General features: G+C 51.6%; 1 protein-coding gene across 1 annotated transcript in view; it reads left to right on the forward strand.

Moving 5' to 3' along the window:
- Col4a1 (collagen type IV alpha 1 chain) overlaps window positions 1–19,990 on the forward strand; it is a 128,401-nt gene extending 108,411 nt beyond the window's left edge. Inside the window, exons 40-52 of the mRNA XM_070002626.1 lie at window positions 69–167; window positions 2,521–2,571; window positions 3,483–3,668; window positions 4,357–4,490; window positions 6,213–6,285; window positions 7,877–7,948; window positions 9,048–9,176; window positions 10,033–10,131; window positions 11,448–11,660; window positions 12,568–12,745; window positions 16,923–17,037; window positions 17,837–18,009; window positions 18,493–19,990. Of these exons, the coding sequence (XP_069858727.1) occupies window positions 69–167; window positions 2,521–2,571; window positions 3,483–3,668; window positions 4,357–4,490; window positions 6,213–6,285; window positions 7,877–7,948; window positions 9,048–9,176; window positions 10,033–10,131; window positions 11,448–11,660; window positions 12,568–12,745; window positions 16,923–17,037; window positions 17,837–18,009; window positions 18,493–18,574 (1,604 nt within the window). The 3' untranslated portion in view covers window positions 18,575–19,990. The remainder of the gene's footprint in view (window positions 1–68; window positions 168–2,520; window positions 2,572–3,482; window positions 3,669–4,356; window positions 4,491–6,212; window positions 6,286–7,876; window positions 7,949–9,047; window positions 9,177–10,032; window positions 10,132–11,447; window positions 11,661–12,567; window positions 12,746–16,922; window positions 17,038–17,836; window positions 18,010–18,492) is intronic.
- Window positions 19,991–21,594: the final 1,604 nt, after the last annotated feature.

The raw sequence follows: 21,594 nt of genomic DNA on the forward strand, positions 1-21,594 counted from the left end.
GATCACAATTTAAAAGGAGCCATTTCACCTGGAGGTTCATGAATGACGGTATGGGATTTCTCTCTCAGGTCTCCCTGGGACTCCTGGTCCCACAGGTCCAGCTGGCCAGAAAGGAGAGCCTGGCAGTGATGGAATCCCAGGCTCTGCAGGGGAGAAGGGTGAGCCAGGTACGTCCTGCCAACAGGGCATGGTCAATCACCAAGCCTCGCAACCATGCAGAGAGAACAGAGCCGAGCAGACAGAGGCATGCTGGTGGACAGGGGCTGGGCTGGGAAGGGAAGGGGACAGTCAGGTACTGCACACATGGACACCTGCTCTGGAAATATCCCCTGGGGAGTCCAGGAGACACAGACAGCTCTTGCTGCCTGTGGAATGTCTCCTCTGCCAGTCCCCTTTCACTTGCTAGGACAAAACACAAGACTATTTTCTCTGCCAGCATTTTCTTCCTTGGAGAATCTGCTCCTTTGCTCTAGTATAGAGCTGCAACTTGATCAAAGAGCCCAAGGATAAACACACACACACAGAAGTACTCAGGCCAGAGAATGGTGAATGTTGGAAGCAGGTTACCCAGAGGCGGGCAAGATGGGTCCAAGATAGTGAGAGGTGGCCATCTTGCTGGTGATGGTGTTTCTTAGTTCAGTTTTTCATGCTATATGCCTTTTATTTATGTGTACACATTGATTTTTTTCTATTAAAATAATTCATAAAGTCCCCCCTCCCCCATTTGGATTTCCCCTCCAGCTCACAGCTCACAGCTCACAGCTCACATCCCTGGCTTTCCAATATCTGCTGCCCCCAATCTCTCTGACTCTCAGCTCTCAATCTCTCTCTCTCTCTCTCTCTCTCTCTCTCTCTCTCTCTCTCTCTCTCTCTCTCTCTCTCTCTCTCTCTCTCTCTCTCTCTCTCTCTCCATTGAGAGACACTACTGTTCATTTCACCAGTAGTAGTGTTATAACTCCATGGTTAGGAGTGGATGGTTTGGGTCCCTTACTGTCCCTGGGTGGATGGTTAGGGCTCCTAGATCTCCCTGGGTGGAAGTTGTAGGTAGGTGAGGAGAATCTCTACCAGTGCTCACAGTCCTATGCTTTGAGTGTTCCAGATCTAGTGGTGGACAGGTGGACCTAGAAACCTGCTCTAAGCCCTAAGAGTAGGGGCTTAGTGCTCCAGGGTTTTGAAGCCACAGACTTAACAGCTCTATGGCTCCAATAGCAGCCCAAGCACTTGGCAGGTGTTGTGATCCTTAGCTTCTAGTGGTCAGACAGCAGCCGAAGCAGACAGCAGCAGGCAGAGACTGCTAGTGTTACAGTTCCTAGTGTTACAGGCTTTGGGCACAGGTACCCTCAGCTCACAAGTGGCTGGAGTTACAGTTCTCAGGCAGAGGGTATCCAGGACCTCTGACCCGGAAGGCCTGGCCTTAGAAGTTTTCCCATGACCAGGATACATGGTTTCTAGTCTTCAGCCTTTGTTGTCTCTGCTGACTCTGCTCCCTCTCCTCTCTGTCCTGGCCACTCTGAAACTTTCCAGCTGTTCTCTTGTCTCTACTGCTGCCACTGCTGCTATCTCCTCTTTATGTCACCAGCTCAGCCTGGTCAACTAATGATAAAAATCAAAAGCGGGCAGGAAAAGACTGCTCACAAGAAGCCTTGTATTGGGTTGAGTCTTGCAACACCAGGGGGCAGCACTGGGCTGTGTCTCCCAGCTGGCTCAAAAAATATGGGATGAGCAACCTACTTACTGAGATACCCAGGAAGGGGAGGTAGACAAGGTGTTTGCACCAGTTATGGCAGGTCTTCACTCAAATGAACAGCTCTTTCACCAATCAGCAGGGTCCTTCATGCAAATGAGGGACCATTTCAGACTTCCTGCTGGGCCAGATGGGGAAAGTACTTCCCTGTGTGGGTCAGGGTAGAAGGGCTTCTGGGTCCTCCGGAGCTCATCCATTGGGCTGGTCTTGCTCAGCGTGCTACTGTCCCAGGCTGGCTCTGGCTGTCTGGACTAGAGACTTAGGCCCATGATGTATGGCCAAGGTGATAGTGGTCATTTTTGCAGCTTCTGGAGCATCCTCAGTGATCTGGCTCCCATGCAAACAACTGGCCAGCAGCCATTACAGGGGTGGTTGTCTGTCAGTCCCCCACTCAGAGCTGACGGGCAGAGGGGAAGGGCCTTCTTGATAACAGTTACTCCCAGAAAACACTTAGAGGGTATTTATGACAAAGCCTTCATGGAAGCTCAACCTCGCACTAACAGTGCTAGTTGTTGTCTGTAACAGAACTTGGTGGTATTTAATAATTGGAAGGTGTTTAACTCCTGCTCTTGTGCTCTCGGGACAGTCAGGTCCCTTGGATCACTCATTAGTGCAGATTATTTCTACTGAAGGCCTTCATGGATCTGAGCTAAAAGTTACTCAGGAAAAATCCTCACTTATAAATACCCAGTCTCAGGACAATGTGTCTTATAAGAAGTACAGTAATAGAATTTTGCTCCCCAGTCACTCTGAACTAATTTCCTTGTGTTTCATAGGTCTACCCGGAAGAGGATTCCCAGGTTTCCCGGGGGCCAAAGGAGACAAAGGTACCCTTTCCCCAATTTGGTTTTTTTTCATTCTGCTGCCACCACCCAGGCTGCTGCGTTCTGTGACAGGAGGGTAGGGAATGGTCTATGCCTGTTACAAAGGCAGGGGCTACATGTGGACCGAAGGTACTGAGTCCTGAGGTAGCAAGGACCCTATAAGACTCCTGCTGTTACACTAGTCTATAGAACAAAAGGCTATGTGGTACATGACAAATACCTTCCATATTTTTACAGATGTTTAAAAGTAAATATGGAGAGTTCTTTTCCTGTAAGCACTTGCTTATTTTTTCTTTCACAATAAAATGCACATGTAAAGTGTGCCCTGGGATACGTTTTGGCACATGTATACCCATGGAGACTTTGCATTGAGGAAAGTGTCATATCTTTTACTCCACTTCTGTCCTGATTCTCCCTCTGCATCCCATTCCCCAGGCAGCTGCCCTGCTGATTTCTTGAGCTGTGGGTTAGTTTGCATCTCCTGCAGGTTTATCTGCATGCAGTCCAACAGTTTGTATTCTTTCGGTCTGACTTCTTCCCGTGGCATGACCAGTTTGCAGGGTATCTCGTTGGTTAGAACCCATGGCTTCTGATCATTGCATTGTGTTCCTCTGCATGGTAGAGCAGCTGTTCTATTCTTTCACTCGGTGATGGGCCGGGCCCCTCATTTCATCAGTGTGATGGCCGGCAGACTTCCATACGTCTATGTCAGTGCCTTGGCCATCAGATGCTGCCTTTGCAGTTGCACACACTGGGTTTTCCTTCTCAGCCAGGCTCTGGAAGGCACCTAGTGTATTGGTTTTGCTCCTGGTGTTTGTGGGGTACCGGGGTTTGGGAAGCGTATTACCATCAACCCTGCCCCTCAGAGACTGCAGCTCTTTGTCACTGCAGCTCAAACTGTTTTCATTGTTTAGGTTCCAAGGGTGAAGTGGGCTTCCCCGGATTAGCTGGCAGTCCAGGAATTCCTGGATCCAAAGGAGAGCAAGGATTCATGGGTCCTCCTGGGCCTCAAGGACAGCCAGGCTTGCCTGGGACCCCTGGCCGCCCTGTGGAGGGGCCCAAAGGAGACCGCGGACCTCAGGGACAGCCGGGCCTGCCAGGTAAGGGCATTTCAGCCAAGCGTCAGAGCTTGGGATGGGGTAGGGTGGGAATAGTTCAGTAATAATGATTCTCATTGGAGGGTTTCATCTAGAAGTTTGTGGAGTTGATCACAGCTCGAAACTGTGTTTTTGGTCAAGGTCTTTCTAGTGTCCTTTCTGTCAAGGAATTTAAATAAGAAGATGCAAAGAGCTAAATTAATGAGAAAGATTTGGTAGCTAAGCCATCTGGTGGTGTTTTAATCAGCACGATGTCCTAGCCCCTTCTGCTTTGACCCCTTTTGCTGTGATGGCACTGGGGCTCCAGACACTCCCCTCATAGGGCATTCTGGGTGTTGAGACTCTGGTGATGCATGTGACTCCTTTCTTTCCCCCTCCTTCCCTCTGCCCTCCTTCTCCCACTCCTTCCTTCCCTCCCTCCCTCCCTTCCCCTCCCACTCTGTCTTTCTCCTTCCTTCCTTCCTTCCTTCCTTCCTTCCTTCCTTCCTTCCTTCCTTCCTTCCTTCCTTCCTTCCTTCCTTCCTTCCTTCCTTCCTTCCTTCCTTCCTTGCCTCCTTGCCTCCCTCCCTGGGGCTCATGGTGGAGTTACAGCCAGGTCCACTGGGTGGCAATAAGGACAGAGTGATGGCGGAATGGCACATATACTGAACAGCACCTACCTGCCTTAATCAACCTTAACTCTTCCCATTAGGGCTTCCGGGACCCATGGGGCCTCCAGGGCTGCCCGGGCTCGATGGGCTAAAAGGTGACAAGGGGAACCCAGGCTGGCCAGGAACACCCGGTGCCCCCGGGCCCAAGGGAGACCCAGGCTTCCAGGGCATGCCGGTGAGTGATGGGCTATAGAGATTCCTTTGTTAAGGAGGCCCTTGTGGTCACAAGATTGTCGTGTGTGTGTGTGTGTGTGTGTGTGTGTGTGTGTGTGTGTGTGTGTGTGTGTGTGTGTGTGTCCCCATGTGTGATAATCTCTGGTCCCTAATTCAGTGCCTTCTCTTCACTGGTACCAGAGACACTATTGTGACATTTCTTCCGGGAGCCATTGAGAAGCACCCCACTGCCCCAAACCGTAATCCATTGCCCAAGCTCTCAGTTTGCAAATCTGCAGCTATGCACAATGTACTTGCAATTTTGTTAAACAATCCAGGGTTGTTCTATAAAGAATAGCTGCAGCTCAGCACCCGTCTGTGAGGGGGGCTGAAAGACTGCAGGTGTCAATGGATGTGACCTTGAGAGGGAGGACAGCTCAGGGTGTGATAGTGACCGTGTGTGTGTGTGTGTGTGTGTGTGTGTGTGTGTGTGTGTGTGTGTGTGTGTGTGTGTGTGTGTGTGTGGTTATTTACTGTTGGCCTCCTGTAGTGCCTCTAAGGTATGCTGATGATCCCTGGTGTGATTCTCAGCTATGCCACCATGATGTGTTCCCAGAGAGTCATTCTCTGTCAGTGGGTCAGTCTGTCTCCACTTCTCTGTCTCCTCACTGCCCAAAAACACATTGGAAAGAGTCTGAGTCCAGGGCGTTTGGGCCCGGGAAGGCAACCTCTTCGCCTAATGCAGGAATGACATGGGCTCCATTCCGAGTGTCCATTGTCTTCCCCCTCCCCTCCCACAGTTCCTCAGGAGTAGAGGTGGGGAAGAGTATGTGGGGTGTTTCCTTGGTCAGATACAGAAAAACTGAGTTTGGCCATGGGGGGAAGGGGTAGCGATCATTACTAGCCCATTCCCTGTCCTCCTTACACACTGGGTATGTACCATAATCTGTTTTAGGCTCTGTTGCTATATTACAATATCCCAGTGATGTAATTTGTTGATTATTCATGCATTCCTGATTTTCTTCCTTAGTAAACCCAGAAATATACTCCCCACTTCCAGTGCAATCAGTGTCTATGTCTCTATTCATCTCTATGTGTTTTTAAACACATTTGTACATGTTGTTTAAAGTCGTGGTACTTTTAAAAAAACAAAGTAAGGCAAAGATGTCTATGCCAGAAATAATAAAACACTGTATATGCCTAGAACAAAGGTCAACTATACTGAAACAGAAAATAAGTGAGTAGATGTTCCTTAAAACATGCATTTTGCTATATTATAAAAGAAAATAGTCTGAGTGGTTTAAAATCTTTTTCTATAATTAAAACCAGATTTTAGATAAGACATGAAGCTAATTTCAAGTCACTGTGCTTGAGCATTTTGGGGAAATTTTCCTAAATGGGCGTCTGGTGCTTTGGCTGGGTGTGTTTCTGTGAGAAGCGTCTGTGGTGCTCTGGTTCTGTTCATGGTGCCGTGAGCATCTGCCTGCTCTTGTGGAGTTTAGCATGTGATGGGCAGGCAGGAGAAAGCAGGGCTGAACTTTCCTGGCTTCTGAGGTAGGCACACAGGAAGTTCAATGTTCCTGTGAGCTTGTTTAGTGAACCTCAGGTACAGTCGACTTACAGATCAGCTTTGCTGGGCGTGGCGGGGATTTCTCAGCATTCCTCCTCCCAGGTTACCTGAGAGACTTTTCATCTGTGTCCCAAGCTATCCCTGGCTTACGCTCTCTCTACATGTCCCATGTAGGGCATCGGTGGCTCTCCGGGAATCACAGGCTCGAAGGGAGATATGGGTCCACCAGGAGTTCCAGGATTCCAAGGTAAGACTGGAAATGACGGTCCTATGGCCGTATACCACAGGGCAGCGGCTGGAAGGGCCTCTGGACCACAGGCCCCCAGTTCTGAGACCCTGGGGTCTGCAAATTAACAATGTCCTTCCCATGTGGCAGCCCACTTGCATCATCCCTTGAGTGGCTGTGTGGGGCGTTCTGGTTTTGTTGGTAAGAATCAGGACCCCCATACCAGTCATTTTTTTAAATTTAATTTAATTTTATTTGTGAACATACTGTACAGAGGGGTTACAATTACATGGGCAGGATAATGCATACATTTCTTACCAAGCATTGCAGCCTCCTCCTTTGGTTTACCCTTCACATCCCTTCCCAGCTTCCCCCCTCCCCCCCAATCCCAATCCTTCTCCTTCTCCCCCCTCCCCGCCCCCCCCCCCCCCCCCCCCCGCACCGACGTTGTAAAGCTCGTTTTGGACATGACAACTTGTACTTCTCATTGTTGCAACAGGTCCACCTGTATCCTTAAACAACTGGTTTTTCCCCATCTCCTCCACAAGTTATACTGACATCAAATATAGTGAAAGCAGGGGTTATACTGTGGGGGAGGGACATACAAAGCAACAAAGAGATAATCTTATAAATGCATTAGAAACACATGCATGAAAGAAAAAAAACATTAATATACATATCTAAGGGTTCATTTTCCTGACATCACATTATCTGACCTTTTCCGCTTGACTCATACATATACTAGATATTGCAAATAAGGGAAACCATGGGACCTATGTTTCTTTGGGTCTGGCTTACTTCACTTAATATAATTTTTTCCAAGTTTTTCCATTTCCTAACAAATGGGGCAATGTCATTCTTTCTGATGGAGGCATAGAATTCCATTGTGTATATATACCACATTTTCTTGATCCATTCATCTACTGAGGGGCATCTGGGTTGGTTCCATATCTTAGCTATGGTAAATAATGCTGCAACATTGTTGTGCTGGTAGCTTTAGTGTGGTCTTGTTTGTAAACATTTGGGTAAATGCCCAAAAGTGGGATTGCTGGGTCATAGGGGAGTCATACCAGTCATTTTTATCTCAACAAGAAGTCATGGACTTCGCTATTCATTAATTTCCTAATATGTTAAATGAGCACTTATTGGTTCCTACTGACTTCCAAGTGCTAAAATTTTTAGGGCTAAATCAGATACATACGGGAAGCACGCAGTCTGGTGTCTTTGTGGGATAGATGGTGACCATGAACTATGACACCTGCCTCTCTCCATGTGACCATCTTGTCATTCGCTGCTTGATTGGAGCAGTCTGCCTTCTGGGTTCATCAAATCTGAGTTCGATGTACAGAAGTACATGCATGTACACATGAATATATGTGTACATGACTATATGTGTATGCATACATATGGACACAATGTAAGCATCCATACATTGTGTCTGTATATATGTATGCAGGTCCATGCAGACATGCGCCTGGGTGAGTGTGTACCTGTGCCTGTGTACACGTGCCCATGCATGTGCGTGCATAGATGTGAATGTGCATGTAAACACATGTACAAATGTTTGCATGTTATCAGACGCTGTACAAAGGCAATGTCTCCTTCTGCCTAGGTCAGAAAGGTCTTCCCGGCCTCCAAGGACTGAAGGGAGACCAGGGAGATCAAGGCATACCCGGCTCCAAAGGTAGGAGAACTTGTTAACCTCCAGGTCTTCCCCGCTGCTCTGGGGAGATACAAAAGCCACTGAGCACACAGAATCATGGGAAATGACTGGAAATCTAGTAGCACCCAGCTGGTTGGAATTTTTTTTAAGCACCTTAGAAACCTATCCTTGACATTTCTAGCCAGCAACGTCTCTTCAAAGTCCGATTTGTCACTTGGAGAGTTGAGGGGAAGGAGAAGGGTGGCTGGCATAACACCAGCTCCAGACCCAGCCCGTTGCAGGCCTTCCCATCCGCCACAGGCAGCCTGTGGAAGTTACAACAGGAAACTGCACAAGTTCTGGCCAGACATCAGTAGATTTACCACAGGGGTTGGTATTGGGGATTGGGGGTCCCAAAAACCAAAATAATCCTGGAAGAGAATAGTTGTCCTTCGCCCATTACCTCCTGCCCAACAGACCATATTTCTAGGGGCTACTTTAGTCTTCAAAGCTATGTTCTAGGCTACAGGATGAAGAGCCAAAGGTACTAAGAGGTGAATGTTGGGGAAAGAGGTGGAGAACATGGCTGGGAGGAGGAAGGGAATAGGAGTGTTAGGAGGAGAGGAGGGTGAGGTGTCCTTCAGACTGCATCAATATACGATACTCATGCAGAACCGAGTTCACTCACCACTGGAAAGTTGGGACAGTGGCTGCCATGAGGCAGAGCTCAGCTAAGGTGATAGCCCAGACTGGATCTCTGAGCTAGAAGTGGTTGCCTCCGGTGGTGGGGCACGCTGTGTCTCGTGGGCAGTGTTTGGGAAGGGCTGGTGGTGGCTCACGGTCCCACCATGGAGTGGATGGTCCACACTGGTGATCCAGCATCTCCAGGTTCAAGCACGTAGGGCGTTAAGTAAGAAAGATGTAAGAAGAACAGTTGAACGGGTAGGAATGTGGCAGAGGGGAGGCCAGCAAGTACAAGGCTCTAACTTCGAGCCCCAGTTCCACAGTCCAACGGCACGTGTGTGCTGTGAGGAGCTCCTCCTGCTGCCGTCACAATGGCCTTGCTTTGGAAAGGCACGGACATGTGGACTCACCCCGGCTTGTTGATGGGAACCTGATCACCCCCTTTTCACCCCCACAGGTCTTCCTGGCCCCCCGGGCCCCCCTGGTCCGTATGATGTCCTCAAGGGAGAGCCAGGGCTCCCCGGTCCTGAGGGGCCCCCAGGCCTGAAAGGGCTCCAGGGACCCCCAGGCCCTAAAGGGCAGCAAGGTGAGGAACCTTGGGGTGTGCAGGGGCATGGGTAGGGGGTGGGACTTCCCCTGGGGGGGTGGGACTTCCTCTGGCCTACTTGCTTAGGATTGGAGCATAGATACACACTTGAGTGCGGCTTTCCTGCGTGTACATCAGAAGTAAGCAAAGTTTCTGAGAGGACCCCTCCCCACTCCTCCCTGCCCCCTAAAAAGAAGTCCACCCAGGAACATTAGAACCCGCAACCCAACATGTCCACCTTCGGTGCAAACGGCACAAGCCATGTGTAGCAGAGCCCCACCCCAAGCAGCAGGAAGGGCATGGGAAGCGCCCTGCGGGCTCTGCCTCCCTGCTCCCTGAGCAGCTGGGGTCCCTCGGTGGGCTCTGCACTCCCGTGTCCCCACACACCCGCCCCAGATGGTCTGTGTGGAGCCAGGCCATTCCTGTTTCAGGGGTTGCTCATGGTGGGGAGAGGGGTGAAGGAGGCACCAGGTGGCATCGTGAGACGCTCAGTGCCAGCCACTCACACACACAGGTGTGAGGCCGCTCTGCCGTCCTGCCACATAGACACCGCCACACCCAAGCACGGCAGGGACAGGCTGTCGGGTCTCTGCCTCCCTCGCCCGGCCTTCTCCACACCCATCCACCAAGCAGCCCAGCAGGAGCCCTGAGCAAGTTGGGGGAGCTCCCAGAGCACCCCACTCAGAGGGTGTGTGGGGAGGGGGTTCGTGCAGAGTGCACGCATCTGGGTAAGCCCGGTCACCTATGAGGAAGGCCTTGGGCTTGTCCCCTACACACCAAAAGGACATTCAAGAAGGGAAGAAAGAGGAACAGATAACTCAGGGCCTGATCACCAAGTCTTTCTCCTCTACCACAGGTGTGACCGGCTCGGCGGGTGTTCCCGGGCCCCCTGGCGCCCCTGGCTTCGACGGTGCCCCTGGCCAGAAAGGAGAGACCGGACCTTTCGGGCCCCCAGGTAGGTGGCACCTGCCTCCTGGCGAATTACCCTTGAGCTGTCAACAGCTCAGGTTAGGAACAGCAGTCTCAGGCACCGAGAAAACTGCAACATGAACTAACAAAAACTCCTGAGAGTTTCCAAGGAAAGTCTCTGTCTTAGAAGGAGGCGCATGGCTGCACCAGCCACTGTCTTCTGTGTATTTGCATGTTAGTCAAGCACATTTTTCCGGAGGCGGGGCCAGGAGTGGTGGCCCTCATGGTGTTCTAAGAGAGACGAGGGCTACAGCTACAGACAACGTTCTGTATTAGCCACGGCCAGTAGAAGGAAGCCAAGCCCCAAATGGTCATGTCAGTGTTGGCCTAGGGGCCACTGTGTCTCCTGGGACGGACACGGTGTCTCTTTTTACCCTGGGGAGCTCCCCCGGTGATGCTGCCGAGGATGAGGGCATCCTGGGAGCACCCCTCTCTGTAGGTCCCTGCCAACTGCCGTGTGGTACAGCTTTGCCCCTGGAGATGGAGGGACCGGTGTCCCCCACTCTACCCCTCTCCCCCATACACAGGCTGTCAGCCTGAAGCAAGGCTATTTTCATAGTTCCGTCATGTCCACACTTCAAGGAGCCATTGAATTCCCTGTGAACGGCGCACACAGAAACATACCACTGGGTTATTTTCATTTATTCATGTTTATGTTCCTCTCGTCCCTTTCCTCACGGACCCAAATGTTTGAACACATGCTTAGTGCCGTCCCTGTGTCTGTAAAGCCATCCTGAGAAGTATACAAAGGAGGAGCTATCTGAGCATGGTATAACGTGCCTGTAATCCCAGCTACTGGGAAGGTAGAGATTGGGAGTATCTCAGTTTGAGGCCAGCCTGGGAAAAAAGTTACCAAGACCCCATCTTAACCCCATAGCTGTTGTGGTGGCTTCCATCTGTGATCTCAGCCATGTAGAAGGTAAAAAGGAAGATGGATCACAGTCAGAGACCAGCCCAAGGCAGAAGCATGAGACCGTAACTTAAAACAGCTAAAGCAAAGGGGCTGGGGCTATGGCTCAAGTGGTAACACTGAATTTAAACCCAAGTACAGTGTGAGAGGCGGGGGAGAGAGAGAGAGAGAGAGAGGGGAAGGAAGGAAGGAAGGAAGGAAGGAAGGAAGGAAGGAAGGAAGAAAGGAAGGAAGGAAGAGGTCTGAAGGAGGATGCTGTGTACTTTTATAAGTACTTCCTTTGTGGTGTAGAAGGGCCAGATACACCCTGGAGGTATAAACTACTACCAGCTCTTTGAAAAAATGCATTTGAAGGTGTTGACCAGGAGTACCCATTTGCCTTCTGTCCTCAGGTCCCAGAGGGTTTCCCGGGCCCCCAGGGCCCGACGGGCTGCCGGGATCCATGGGGCCTCCAGGCACGCCATCTGTGGACCATGGCTTCCTCGTGACCAGACACAGTCAGACAACAGAAGACCCGTCCTGTCCTCCTGGAACCAAGATTCTTTACCATGGGTACTCGCTGCTCTACGTGCAAGGCAATGAGCGGGCCCACGGGCAGGACCTGGGTAAGAATCTGCGTCTGATCTTCTCCTCGGCGGTGATCCTGACCACCGAACTTGCCAACCTCACCTCTGCCACCGTGATACTTCCCACTGCACTCGCGGGAAGCTGGGAACCAGGGCAGATTCCTTGAGCATGTGAACTTAGTAAAATGTTGGATCTTGTGTTTCAGGGTAGGGTAGGGATCCCTGGGGTGCATGCTCAACAGCTGGCAGTGCTGCTCTTGAGATAAGGGAGCGTCTCTGTGGGTCTTCTGGATACACATCTGTTCTGCCCCAAATTCCCGCAGCCCCTCTCTGTCCCTCTGACTCTGCTTCCACTGTCCCCTCTACCCACGCCACAGCCCACCGCTGCCCCTCTCTGTGCGTGCACAGCAGTTAGGGTGTCCCCCGCCAAGGGTGAAATCTAAGATGCGGTATGAGGGCACCTCTGCATCTTCAGTGAGGGTGGGGGCCACTGTGTACCATACCGGTCATCTGGATGTGAAGTCTTTCCAGAGGTCCAGTAGGAAAGGTTTCTCCCTTCTGGTGATCTGGGTTCATTTCCCTTTACCAAATTTGTCCTACATCATTCTTTACACTCGCCATTTTTTCCTGATTGCTTTGCATTTACGCCCTGCTCATCTACATTCATGTCATCTACACGGCCAATTCTTTCTAATAAGAAGGAATCGTTCCAATCTCCAGTTTAATGGCATGAGTAAGGTGTACCTGGATGATGGGTGGGTCAGTCTGTCCCCAGTGGTTGACGGTGTGCATGATGTCTGTCCCCAGTGGTTGAGGGTGCTCACGGCATCTGTCCCAGTGGTTGAATGTCTGTCCCCAGTGGTTGAGTGTCTGTCCCCAGTGGTTGACAGTGCTCACAGCGTCTGTCCCAGTGGTTGAGGGCACGCACGACGTCTGTCCCACACAGGCACGGCTGGCAGCTGCCTGCGCAAGTTCAGCACCATGCCCTTCCTGTTCTGTAACATCAATAACGTGTGCAACTTTGCCTCGCGGAACGACTACTCCTACTGGCTGTCCACCCCCGAGCCCATGCCCATGTCCATGGCGCCCATCACTGGGGACGGCATCCGGCCGTTCATCAGCAGGTGAGGCGGGCCTGGTGAGCACAATGGGGTGGGGGGAGGACGGGATCCTGCCAGCTCCCACCCGTCAGAGCCTGGCTTATTCCCCGCCGTTAAGCACGCTTCCTCCAAGGAAAAGCAATGGCCTCCTGCAAGGCCATGCCTGCTCCCATGACCTTTTGAAAAGTGAATTATTTTTAATGACGGTGTAATCCCATGCTTTCTTACAACATGTACCATCTTACCACGCCAGAGTGCCCCAGTCAGCAGCACATTGTGCCATACCATCCTTTAGTTGGTCTTACCAAAACGAGACTGTGCTCACTAAACACTGAGCACCCTTGCTGTCAGCACCCACTAAACCTGAGCTTCCTCCCCTCATCCAGCGCCCACTATTCTGCTTTCTGTCTCTGAATTTGACCCCTGAGGCCTCACAAAACTGGAACGCTATGACATTTGCCCTTTGTCCTTTGCTGAGTGGCTTTATTTCACCCCGAGTCACATCCCTTGTGGGTCATTCATGTGTATCAGAATCTCCTTTTTTTTGTGTGTGTGCCAATTCTGAGACTTGAACTCAGGGCCTGGGTGTTATTTCTAGAGCTCTTTTCCTCAAGGCTAGTGCTCTACCATTTTAGCCACAGTTCCACTTCTGGTTTTTTGGTGGTCCATTGGAGATCAGAGTGTCCAACTTTTCTGCCAATCTTGGTTTCAAACTGCAATCCTCAGATCTCAACCTCTCAAGTAGCTAGGATTACAGGAACATGCTGCTATACCTGGCTTTCCTTCCTTTTTAAAGACCAAGTAATACCTCGCTGTGTGGCTATAGTCTTCGTTCACGCATCTGCCAGTGCAGATCTGGCTTGCTTCTGTGTCTTGTCTGCTGTCCACTCCAGGGTCTTGCTTTTAGCTCTTTTAGGTATATATCCAGAAGCGGATTTGCCAAAGCCCATGGGAATATGATTTTCAATTTTTTGAGAAACTTCCCGCTGTTCTCCATCATGGCCACATCCCAACACAGCACCAGCGGTGCCTGGAGTCCGGATTCTTAACGTCCTCATCCACCCTGGCTGGTGTCTGCTTTTGCTTTAGATAGAAGCTGTCCCAGCGGTTGTGAGGTGGTGGCCATGTAATTGAAATACCATAGGCATGATTCGGTCTTATCTGGTTATTATTTTGTGTGAATCCATGCTTTATGCACAGAGTTATGTACGTTGATTTTATACATAAAAACCTTAACCACATTCCACAAATAGGCAGAAGTAAGGTCTGTCACACATTCTCCTAGTCCCACCAGTTTTCACCCCCGTGGGCTGACATTCTCTCAGCAAGAATGCCTGGTTCCCATTGAGCAATTCCCAGGGTTAGCCCCTCGCAGAACTGGTGCCAGGTGCACGTCTCTGGAGACACATACGCGTGCCCTGCCTCTGTCTTTTTCTAATTAAGCGTTGGGTGTCTAGCTGTAACAAGCGGCCAGTGAACAAATGCATTTGACAGGGGCTATCTCCCCACTCTACTTTGACACCACAGAAGAAAGGGTAAGAAAGAAGAGAAGCCAGGGAAGGCTCCCTTAGCAACCGGCCTGAGGAGGAGTCTGGCTCTCTGCCTTCCCTGGAGAGAGGCAAGTGCCACCACATGCACGTGAGGGCCAGCGGAGACCCGGCCCCCACAGCCGCCCCCTGTCCACCCCCCCCCTCCAGGGCATTTCCATCTCCGGGGAACACGGCGGCATGGTGTGTGCCCGACAGGGCTGTCTCATGGGGCCCTGTGTCCTCGTGTTACATCTCTTGCCAGCTTTCTTGGTTATGTGTGTGCATATGTGGCGCTGAAGTTTGAACTCAGGGCGTCACGTGTGCTAGGCAGGCATTTAACTGTTTGAGCCATTCTGCTATCTCTTTCCACATTTGTGATTTTTAAGCTAGGGTCTTACTTCACATCTGGCTGGACCTGGGTCCTGTTCTTCCTATCTGTGTTTCCAGCCCCCCCCCCCCTTCCCCTAGCTGGGATGACAGTCACTCACCACCGTGCCTAGTCACGTGCCTAGTCAAGAGCTTTTTGCCTAAACTAGCCTCAGATCGCCATTCTCCAGAGAGCTGCCTCCCAGGTGACGGAGATTGCAGGCTTGAGCCACTGGCTCTTTGATTTTTTCTGTTTAAAGCTATCAAAAAACTTGTTTTGTGGGTCACACACTGGAGAATATCATTTGCTGCTTTCCAGAGCTTCACTGTTGTCCAGGCGTTGGGCACAGGGAGAGAACTAACCCCTTGCTGTTTTCTCTTCTAGCTTCCCTGGGACGACAGGTAGAACATGCTCATTTATGTTTCCCATTGGCTCTGATAAGAGCATTGGCCTTGGCCTTGACTCAGTTGGGAATGTTGGGAACCCTGGCATGGGTGATGATGCCCCGCGTCGGGTCCAGACTGTGCCTTAAGCACGCGTTTCCCTGAGCACAACCTGCTTCTGAGGCCAAGCAAGATTCTCAGTGGATTCCATCCCCTGGGACTCTATGTGGCAGGGCTTTCCATGTCCGTCAGAGGCCCATAGCAACAGGCACAGCCTGAAGGGCCCTGGGTCACGTCCAGGGCCCCTCAGGTCCTGTGCACTGTGTTGCACTGTGTCTCACCATGTCACACTGGGTCACACGGTACAGTTTTCTGAGCTGACTGTAACAGGGTTTCCAACAGCATCTGGACACTCAAACCTTCCCCTCTCCCTGGGAAGGCCTGGAAACAAACAGGAACCCTTCGCAGGAAGGGAACAGCCTCCACTCTGTCCTGATGGAAAGCACAGCTTCCCGAGTGCTTTCTCTGGCTTTCTGCAGGCCAGTCATAAATCCATGATTGTGTAATCCCCAGAGTGGAGACCAGGGTCTGAGTGTGAGGAGAGCCCAGGCCCCAACCCAGGCTTTGACACTAGGTGTGGCCTTAGTGTCTTCAGACAGAACCTGGAGAGTGTGGCCGCCTCGGGTTGAAGAGGCCCTGGCCCGCCCTGCCCCCTCCTTCTCCATGCTAAACGCTTGCTCCTCCTTTCTGGGGTGCCATGTCTGAGGTGCCCGCCATGGGGTCGCCATGCCCTCGGCCACCCTTACAAAGGCAGGCCCACCCATGCCTGGCCACCCACTTCCTCAGCCTTATGGCAGCCTGGGAAATATAGCCCTTCCCTCAGCCATTCTGCTTCTCGAGTCTGAGAGGCAGATGGCAGTGACTAGACAAGCCCCAGCTCAGTGACTAATGTTTAACTGAACCTTTTAATTCATCCGCATTTGTGTGAGTCAAGTAGGAAATCACACATGTACACCTGTGCGTGCGTGCATGGGCACACACACACACACACACACACACACACACACACACACACACACACACACACACACACACACACACACACACACACAAGACAGGATGACTAATCATGTCTCCCACCCGCTTCCATTCTCAGGCAGGAGATGCACACACCCGGCCGTAATTATTAACACCATTTGTACTCATTCAGCAGCACGGCTAACATGGTTCACTTTGTGAATCGGGTGTAATTATTTTGCCGCTGGTGTTTATCATCTTCGAAGCACAGCACCCACGCCCATGCAGGCTCCCGTATCAGGGCAAGCCTTAGAACACTGCAGGGTTTTTAGTTGGGGAGCAGTTGTGCGCTGGGCCGAGCGGGCCCTTGCCTGCTCTGAACTTGCATTGGCCTTGGATCCTGAGCAGGTGCTCTGGGGAAGAGGGGGGAGGGAGATGGAGCAGGGAGAGCATGAGGACAGACATCGTCCACCACAGACACCGATCGCGTTCCTGCTGGGAAGACTGTCCCTAGCATGGCACAACTGCTCGATACCAGGAGTGAGAGACAGAGAGAGACAGAGAGAGACAGAGAGAGAGAGACTGTGGACTGATAAAAACCTGGGAGTCCCTGAAGCATGCAAGGAGACAGCACAAGTCACAAGTCAGCCGCAGCCCGGTGCCTCTGGCCAGCCTCAGAGCAAAGGCGCTTCCTCTCCTGCGGGACCATGGGAAATAACACCTGTTGGGACTGTTTTAATACTGAGACGGGCTTGTACGGCCCAGGGGAGGCTCAGCCTGGGTTGGGCATGGGTGCATGTTCTTCCGGGTCAGAGTTCAGCCAGAAGACTGTGGATGAATGGGTGTCCCTGTGGTCAGCCAGTCCTGTGCTGTCCTCCCTGCTGACCGCTGCCCCCTCCCGGCAGGTGTGCGGTGTGTGAGGCGCCGGCCATGGTGATGGCCGTGCACAGTCAGACCATCCAGATCCCACCGTGCCCCAACGGGTGGTCCTCGCTGTGGATCGGCTATTCCTTCGTGATGGTGAGTGCTGGTGTTCACTGTGCCCCAGTCAAGCTTTGGGGGGGGGGCTGGGTTCTCTGATCACGTTTTTGGGGTGCTCCTCCCTGCCTGGCTGGCTGTGCTGGGCACTGCAGGGTCTGCGGTCAGCTCGTGCTCTTTTGGCCATGCCCCTGTGGATATCAAAGCCCTGCTGCCCTCAGCTCAGAGCCAGCAGCCTACCTAGCCCCTCCTGCCAAAAGCCCCCAGAAAAGAGAAGGGAAGAGCTATGAAGGACATGGGTTTTATTAACAGGGTGTCAGGGAGGGAGGGCGCAGGGTGGTGGCAGATGTCCCCTCTTTGCAAGGAGACGCTGGAATGAACACCAGTTCTGCGCTGGTAGGGTAAGGGTTACACTGCTTGTGCCAACCCTGGTGTGAGCCGTCTACCCATTGAGCGTCCCTGGGGGGGGGGGGCATTCTCTATCCATGCCCCGGGGGACGGCCAGGCCGGGCCTTGGGTGAATATGGGCCTCTGGACTGCTTTCCACCGGGTGGCTTCTCCCTCATCCCCAAGCCCCCCCGCTGGTGGAGGGGCTGCCAACGCCCCCTCTCTGGTCTGTGTACAGTGCTTCATGCCTGGTGTGGCAGCAGGGCCAGTGGACCACAGAGGTGTTGGGGGCATAGTCACAGAGGGTGTGCCCGGGGCATCCCATGTGGGACAATGGGCCTTGGCTGGTCTTTGGAGAGGGAATGTTCGACTCACAGAGCGTGTGTGTGTGTGTGTGTGTGTGTGTGTGTGTGTGTGTGTGTGTGTGTGTGTGTGTGTCTGTCCATCCCCACAGCACACCAGTGCTGGTGCTGAAGGCTCTGGCCAAGCCTTGGCATCCCCCGGGTCCTGTCTGGAAGAGTTTAGAAGCGCGCCGTTCATCGAATGCCACGGCCGTGGGACCTGCAATTACTACGCCAACGCCTACAGCTTTTGGCTCGCCACCATTGAGAGAAGTGAGATGTTCAAGTAAGTGGCAATGCCCCTCCTGCAGAGGGCGCTGGGACTGTAACGCCCTCCCAGGCAGAGTCTCACGGACGTCTTCGTACCACCTCCAAGGTGGCGTTGTGTTTTTTACATCGTGCGGTGCCCCAGATGATTCGTCAGGGCAACCCTGAGCTGACCAGTCTTAATTCTTTCACGGATTAAAGAACTGGGGAAGGAAAGAGGCCATTTCCTGGGCTTCTAGCACATTCAAATGCCTAACAAAGCAGACCTCAGCTGTGCTCTGACCGGCTCAAGCCCTCAGGTTGCACAGCCTGGACATGGGAATGGCGTCCCTGGTGCCCTGTGTGGCGTGGAGCCCTGCTCCAGACCCTGGGGTACTGGCCCCAGGTGCGGGGAGGTGGCAGTCCGTGGTTGTCATCATGGGGTGGGGTGGGGGGGCGGTACATGGGCCGTGAGGTGGTGGTGTTAGCGGTTGACTCTGTTGCCACCCCCCTCCCCCCCTAGGAAGCCCACGCCATCCACCTTGAAGGCCGGGGAGCTGCGAACCCACGTCAGCCGCTGCCAAGTGTGCATGAGGAGAACATAATGCCGCCAGCTCTGCGCTGCGTCGCAACATGGTGCTACCCCTTCCTCCTCCTCCTCCTCCTCCTCTTTCCATCTGTAACAGCAGTGAATCCCAGATGTCTATCCTGTGTACCTCACTGTCCAGTATGAAACCATAAAGTGCCTTCTAGGAATTTGCGTGACTAACACACCCCGCTTCATTGGCCTCTACTTGCTGAAGGAAAAAAAAAACAACAACAGGGAAAAAAACCCCAACAATGATAAGCTTCCCATAGTGGCATACCAAATGGCACTTTTGATGAAATAAAATATACATAACGTTGTACAATGCGGTGCACTGATGTGTGAGCTGAGAACTCCATCAGAAACCAAAGGTGCTAGGGGTGGGCGGTGCCTTTCGTACAGCTTGGCTACCACCGTCTGCCTGTGTCCCACAGATGAGTCCTCCACCCCTGTAGGAATGTCTGTTTCTATCCCTGTCTAGTGCTTCACCACCCGGGTCTCTCAGTGTATCCAAGGAAGAGCCGTGTAAAAATGGCTTCCTCAGACCTCCAAATGGAATCCCAGACTTAGCTACCATCCCTTCCCATTCCCACACCTAGAGTTCCGTCTCTCCACTGCCGCTTCTGTAGCTAGCCTGGTGCCTGTGGAGCAGCGATGGTCCACATGTAGTCAGAAATTAAATATATATATATATATATATATTAGTAATTTATATAGATGTCAGCAATCAGGCAGGACAAGTTCTAGTGAGTTCCACAGTTACCTAGAGCTTCCCGAGAGAGTCCTTTTTCAGATTGTGTCCCTCCCCCTTGTTTGGAGCACTAGGAAGCCAAGCGGACAGGGCAGCCTTCCTCGTTCATTTCCAAACCAAAGTGATGTGTCCACAGCCGGCCCGGCCTGCTGACAACGGTGTCTATGGCGATGAGATGTGTCCATCGTGCTTACTGTTTTTATTCTGTATTAAGTATTTTCAGGGTTTCAACGCTAACCACAAACTGAATGACTTGACCTCAGAACAACCTTACAGGCCTCCATTAGGCTCCTCATGTTGCCTCCAGACTTGAAAAGCAGCTCTGGTGAACCAAAATACCCGCATTTCCACACACGAATACACGAGGCCACTCCGAGGCTCTGGGCTGTGTCTCTGGGAGCAGATGGAGGGCACAGGGCAGAGTCCAACCACCATGCTTGAAATGACATTTCACTAAAACTCTCCAAAACGTTGCTTAAGGAAAAAAAAAAAACCAAAAAGACTACTAAGGCCTTTTATGTAATTTCTTTAAATGTGTATTTCGTAAGAATTCAAATTTGTAATAAAACTATTTGTATAAAAATTAAGCTTTTATATGAATTTGTTGCTAGTGTGGCCACAAGAGCATTAAAAGAATGGCTGCTGCCCCGGCTGCTAATAAACGTGTAAGCTTTGCATTCCTTAGATCATTTTCATTTGCACTTCTTCCATGGGAGAGTGGTAAATGGGGTGGGTAGGGGGAGAGCACTGAAGTCCGGCCTCCTCCACCTCGGCTTCTCTCAGGACCTGCCTTGCTCCTTCCTGCCTGGCTGTCTGGAGCTCAACCCACAGCTCAACCCTGTCCATGGCTGCACTGGCCACCAGTGTGTGGGGGGCGCACAGAAGGCGGAGGTGCAAGCACACTCAGGCCTCCACATGTGACTCCGGTTCTGGGCTGGTGAGGACGTGGGCTGGGGCTGGGATGGAGGATGGAGGCAGGAAGGAGATAGGGCGCACACGCTTTCTCCCTGTGACTAGCTTCCCTTTAAGCTGGACTGAAATTCAGCCAGTGGAGCACAAGGTCGGGCGAAGTTCTGGTGAGTGCAAGTCCCTGTTGCCAGATGGCACGCTGGCACCTCCGCACTGAGGGCCCAGCGCACCTACCCCCTCCCCCCCCCCCCCGCCTTGTGTCAGCATTTGCCCTGCTGTGTGGATCACTTTCTCCCCACCCTTCCCCAAACCTGTGGACAGAATTCTGTTGCTTTCCTTAAGATGGGGAGAACAGAGGAGAAGATGGTCATCATTAGGTTTAGGATGTTAGAGGAAAATGGGACCTCTTCTGACGGCAGCCAATTTAGAACATATCCATATATATATCCGGCTTGTCACGGTTATTTATTATCTTGAATGTCAGCACTGAGATTCAGTGTATTTGGTATGTTTCCTGCAATTAGCACACAAAAGTAGGCTTGTTTTAGAGCTCTGTGAATTGTAATTGTGTGTGTGTGTGTGTGTGTGTGTGTGTGTGTGTGACCACGTCACTAGGCAGAGCAGTTGCCAAACGTCTCCAGGCTCTTACTGTGGGGTCACTGTGAGGACCTCCACTGGCCGCTGGCCCTGCGCTGGCCTCCTGGTGACTCTACAATTGTCCCAGCACCAGTTATGAAAAAGATTCCCTTCCCCACAGAATAAGCTTGCACACCATGGTCAAAATCAGTAGGTTGTTAGGTGTGTGGGCTCCATGATCTGTTTAATTTCTTCCTGTTTCATTTTTTTTTTTTTGAAACAGGGTCCCTCAGGAAGCCCAGTGATAGCCTTGAGCTCTCTTATTTCACTTTCTCAGCCTCCTGAGTACTGGAATTATGGGTGTGTGTCCACACACTTGGCTGTTTGTGTGTGAGGTTTAGAATAAGGTTGATTATTTTTGCTTGGGGCTGTGCACAAGTGAAGGACGCTATCACCTCTTCACTGACTTGATCTGACATCTTTGTGAATGGTCTGCACTTTGATTAGTCACACTTGTGTCACACCTGTGCCATCACACGGTGTGGCCACACTTGTATCATCACACTGCAGGCATCTCCCCCCTGGTTTCTGGCCTCAGGGACTCCGCCTTCACCAGTACTGAGGTCCCCAATTAACTTAGCTTGAAAGTAAATTAGAACAGCTCTTGTACTTCCTCCTCCAGTATGCTTTAGAGATCTGTTTGAACCATTCTAATTTCTTTGTAGACAAACCTGATATTCAGATGGTCTAAATGTATGAGACAAGTCCCATGAGGACTTGGATTAGTATTACTCTAAATCCTT

The sequence above is a fragment of the Dipodomys merriami genome, unplaced genomic scaffold (genome assembly GCF_024711535.1).
Source record: "Dipodomys merriami isolate MVZ:Mamm:240054 unplaced genomic scaffold, mDipMer1.0.p SCAF_6, whole genome shotgun sequence".
Taxonomy (NCBI): domain Eukaryota; kingdom Metazoa; phylum Chordata; class Mammalia; order Rodentia; family Heteromyidae; genus Dipodomys; species Dipodomys merriami.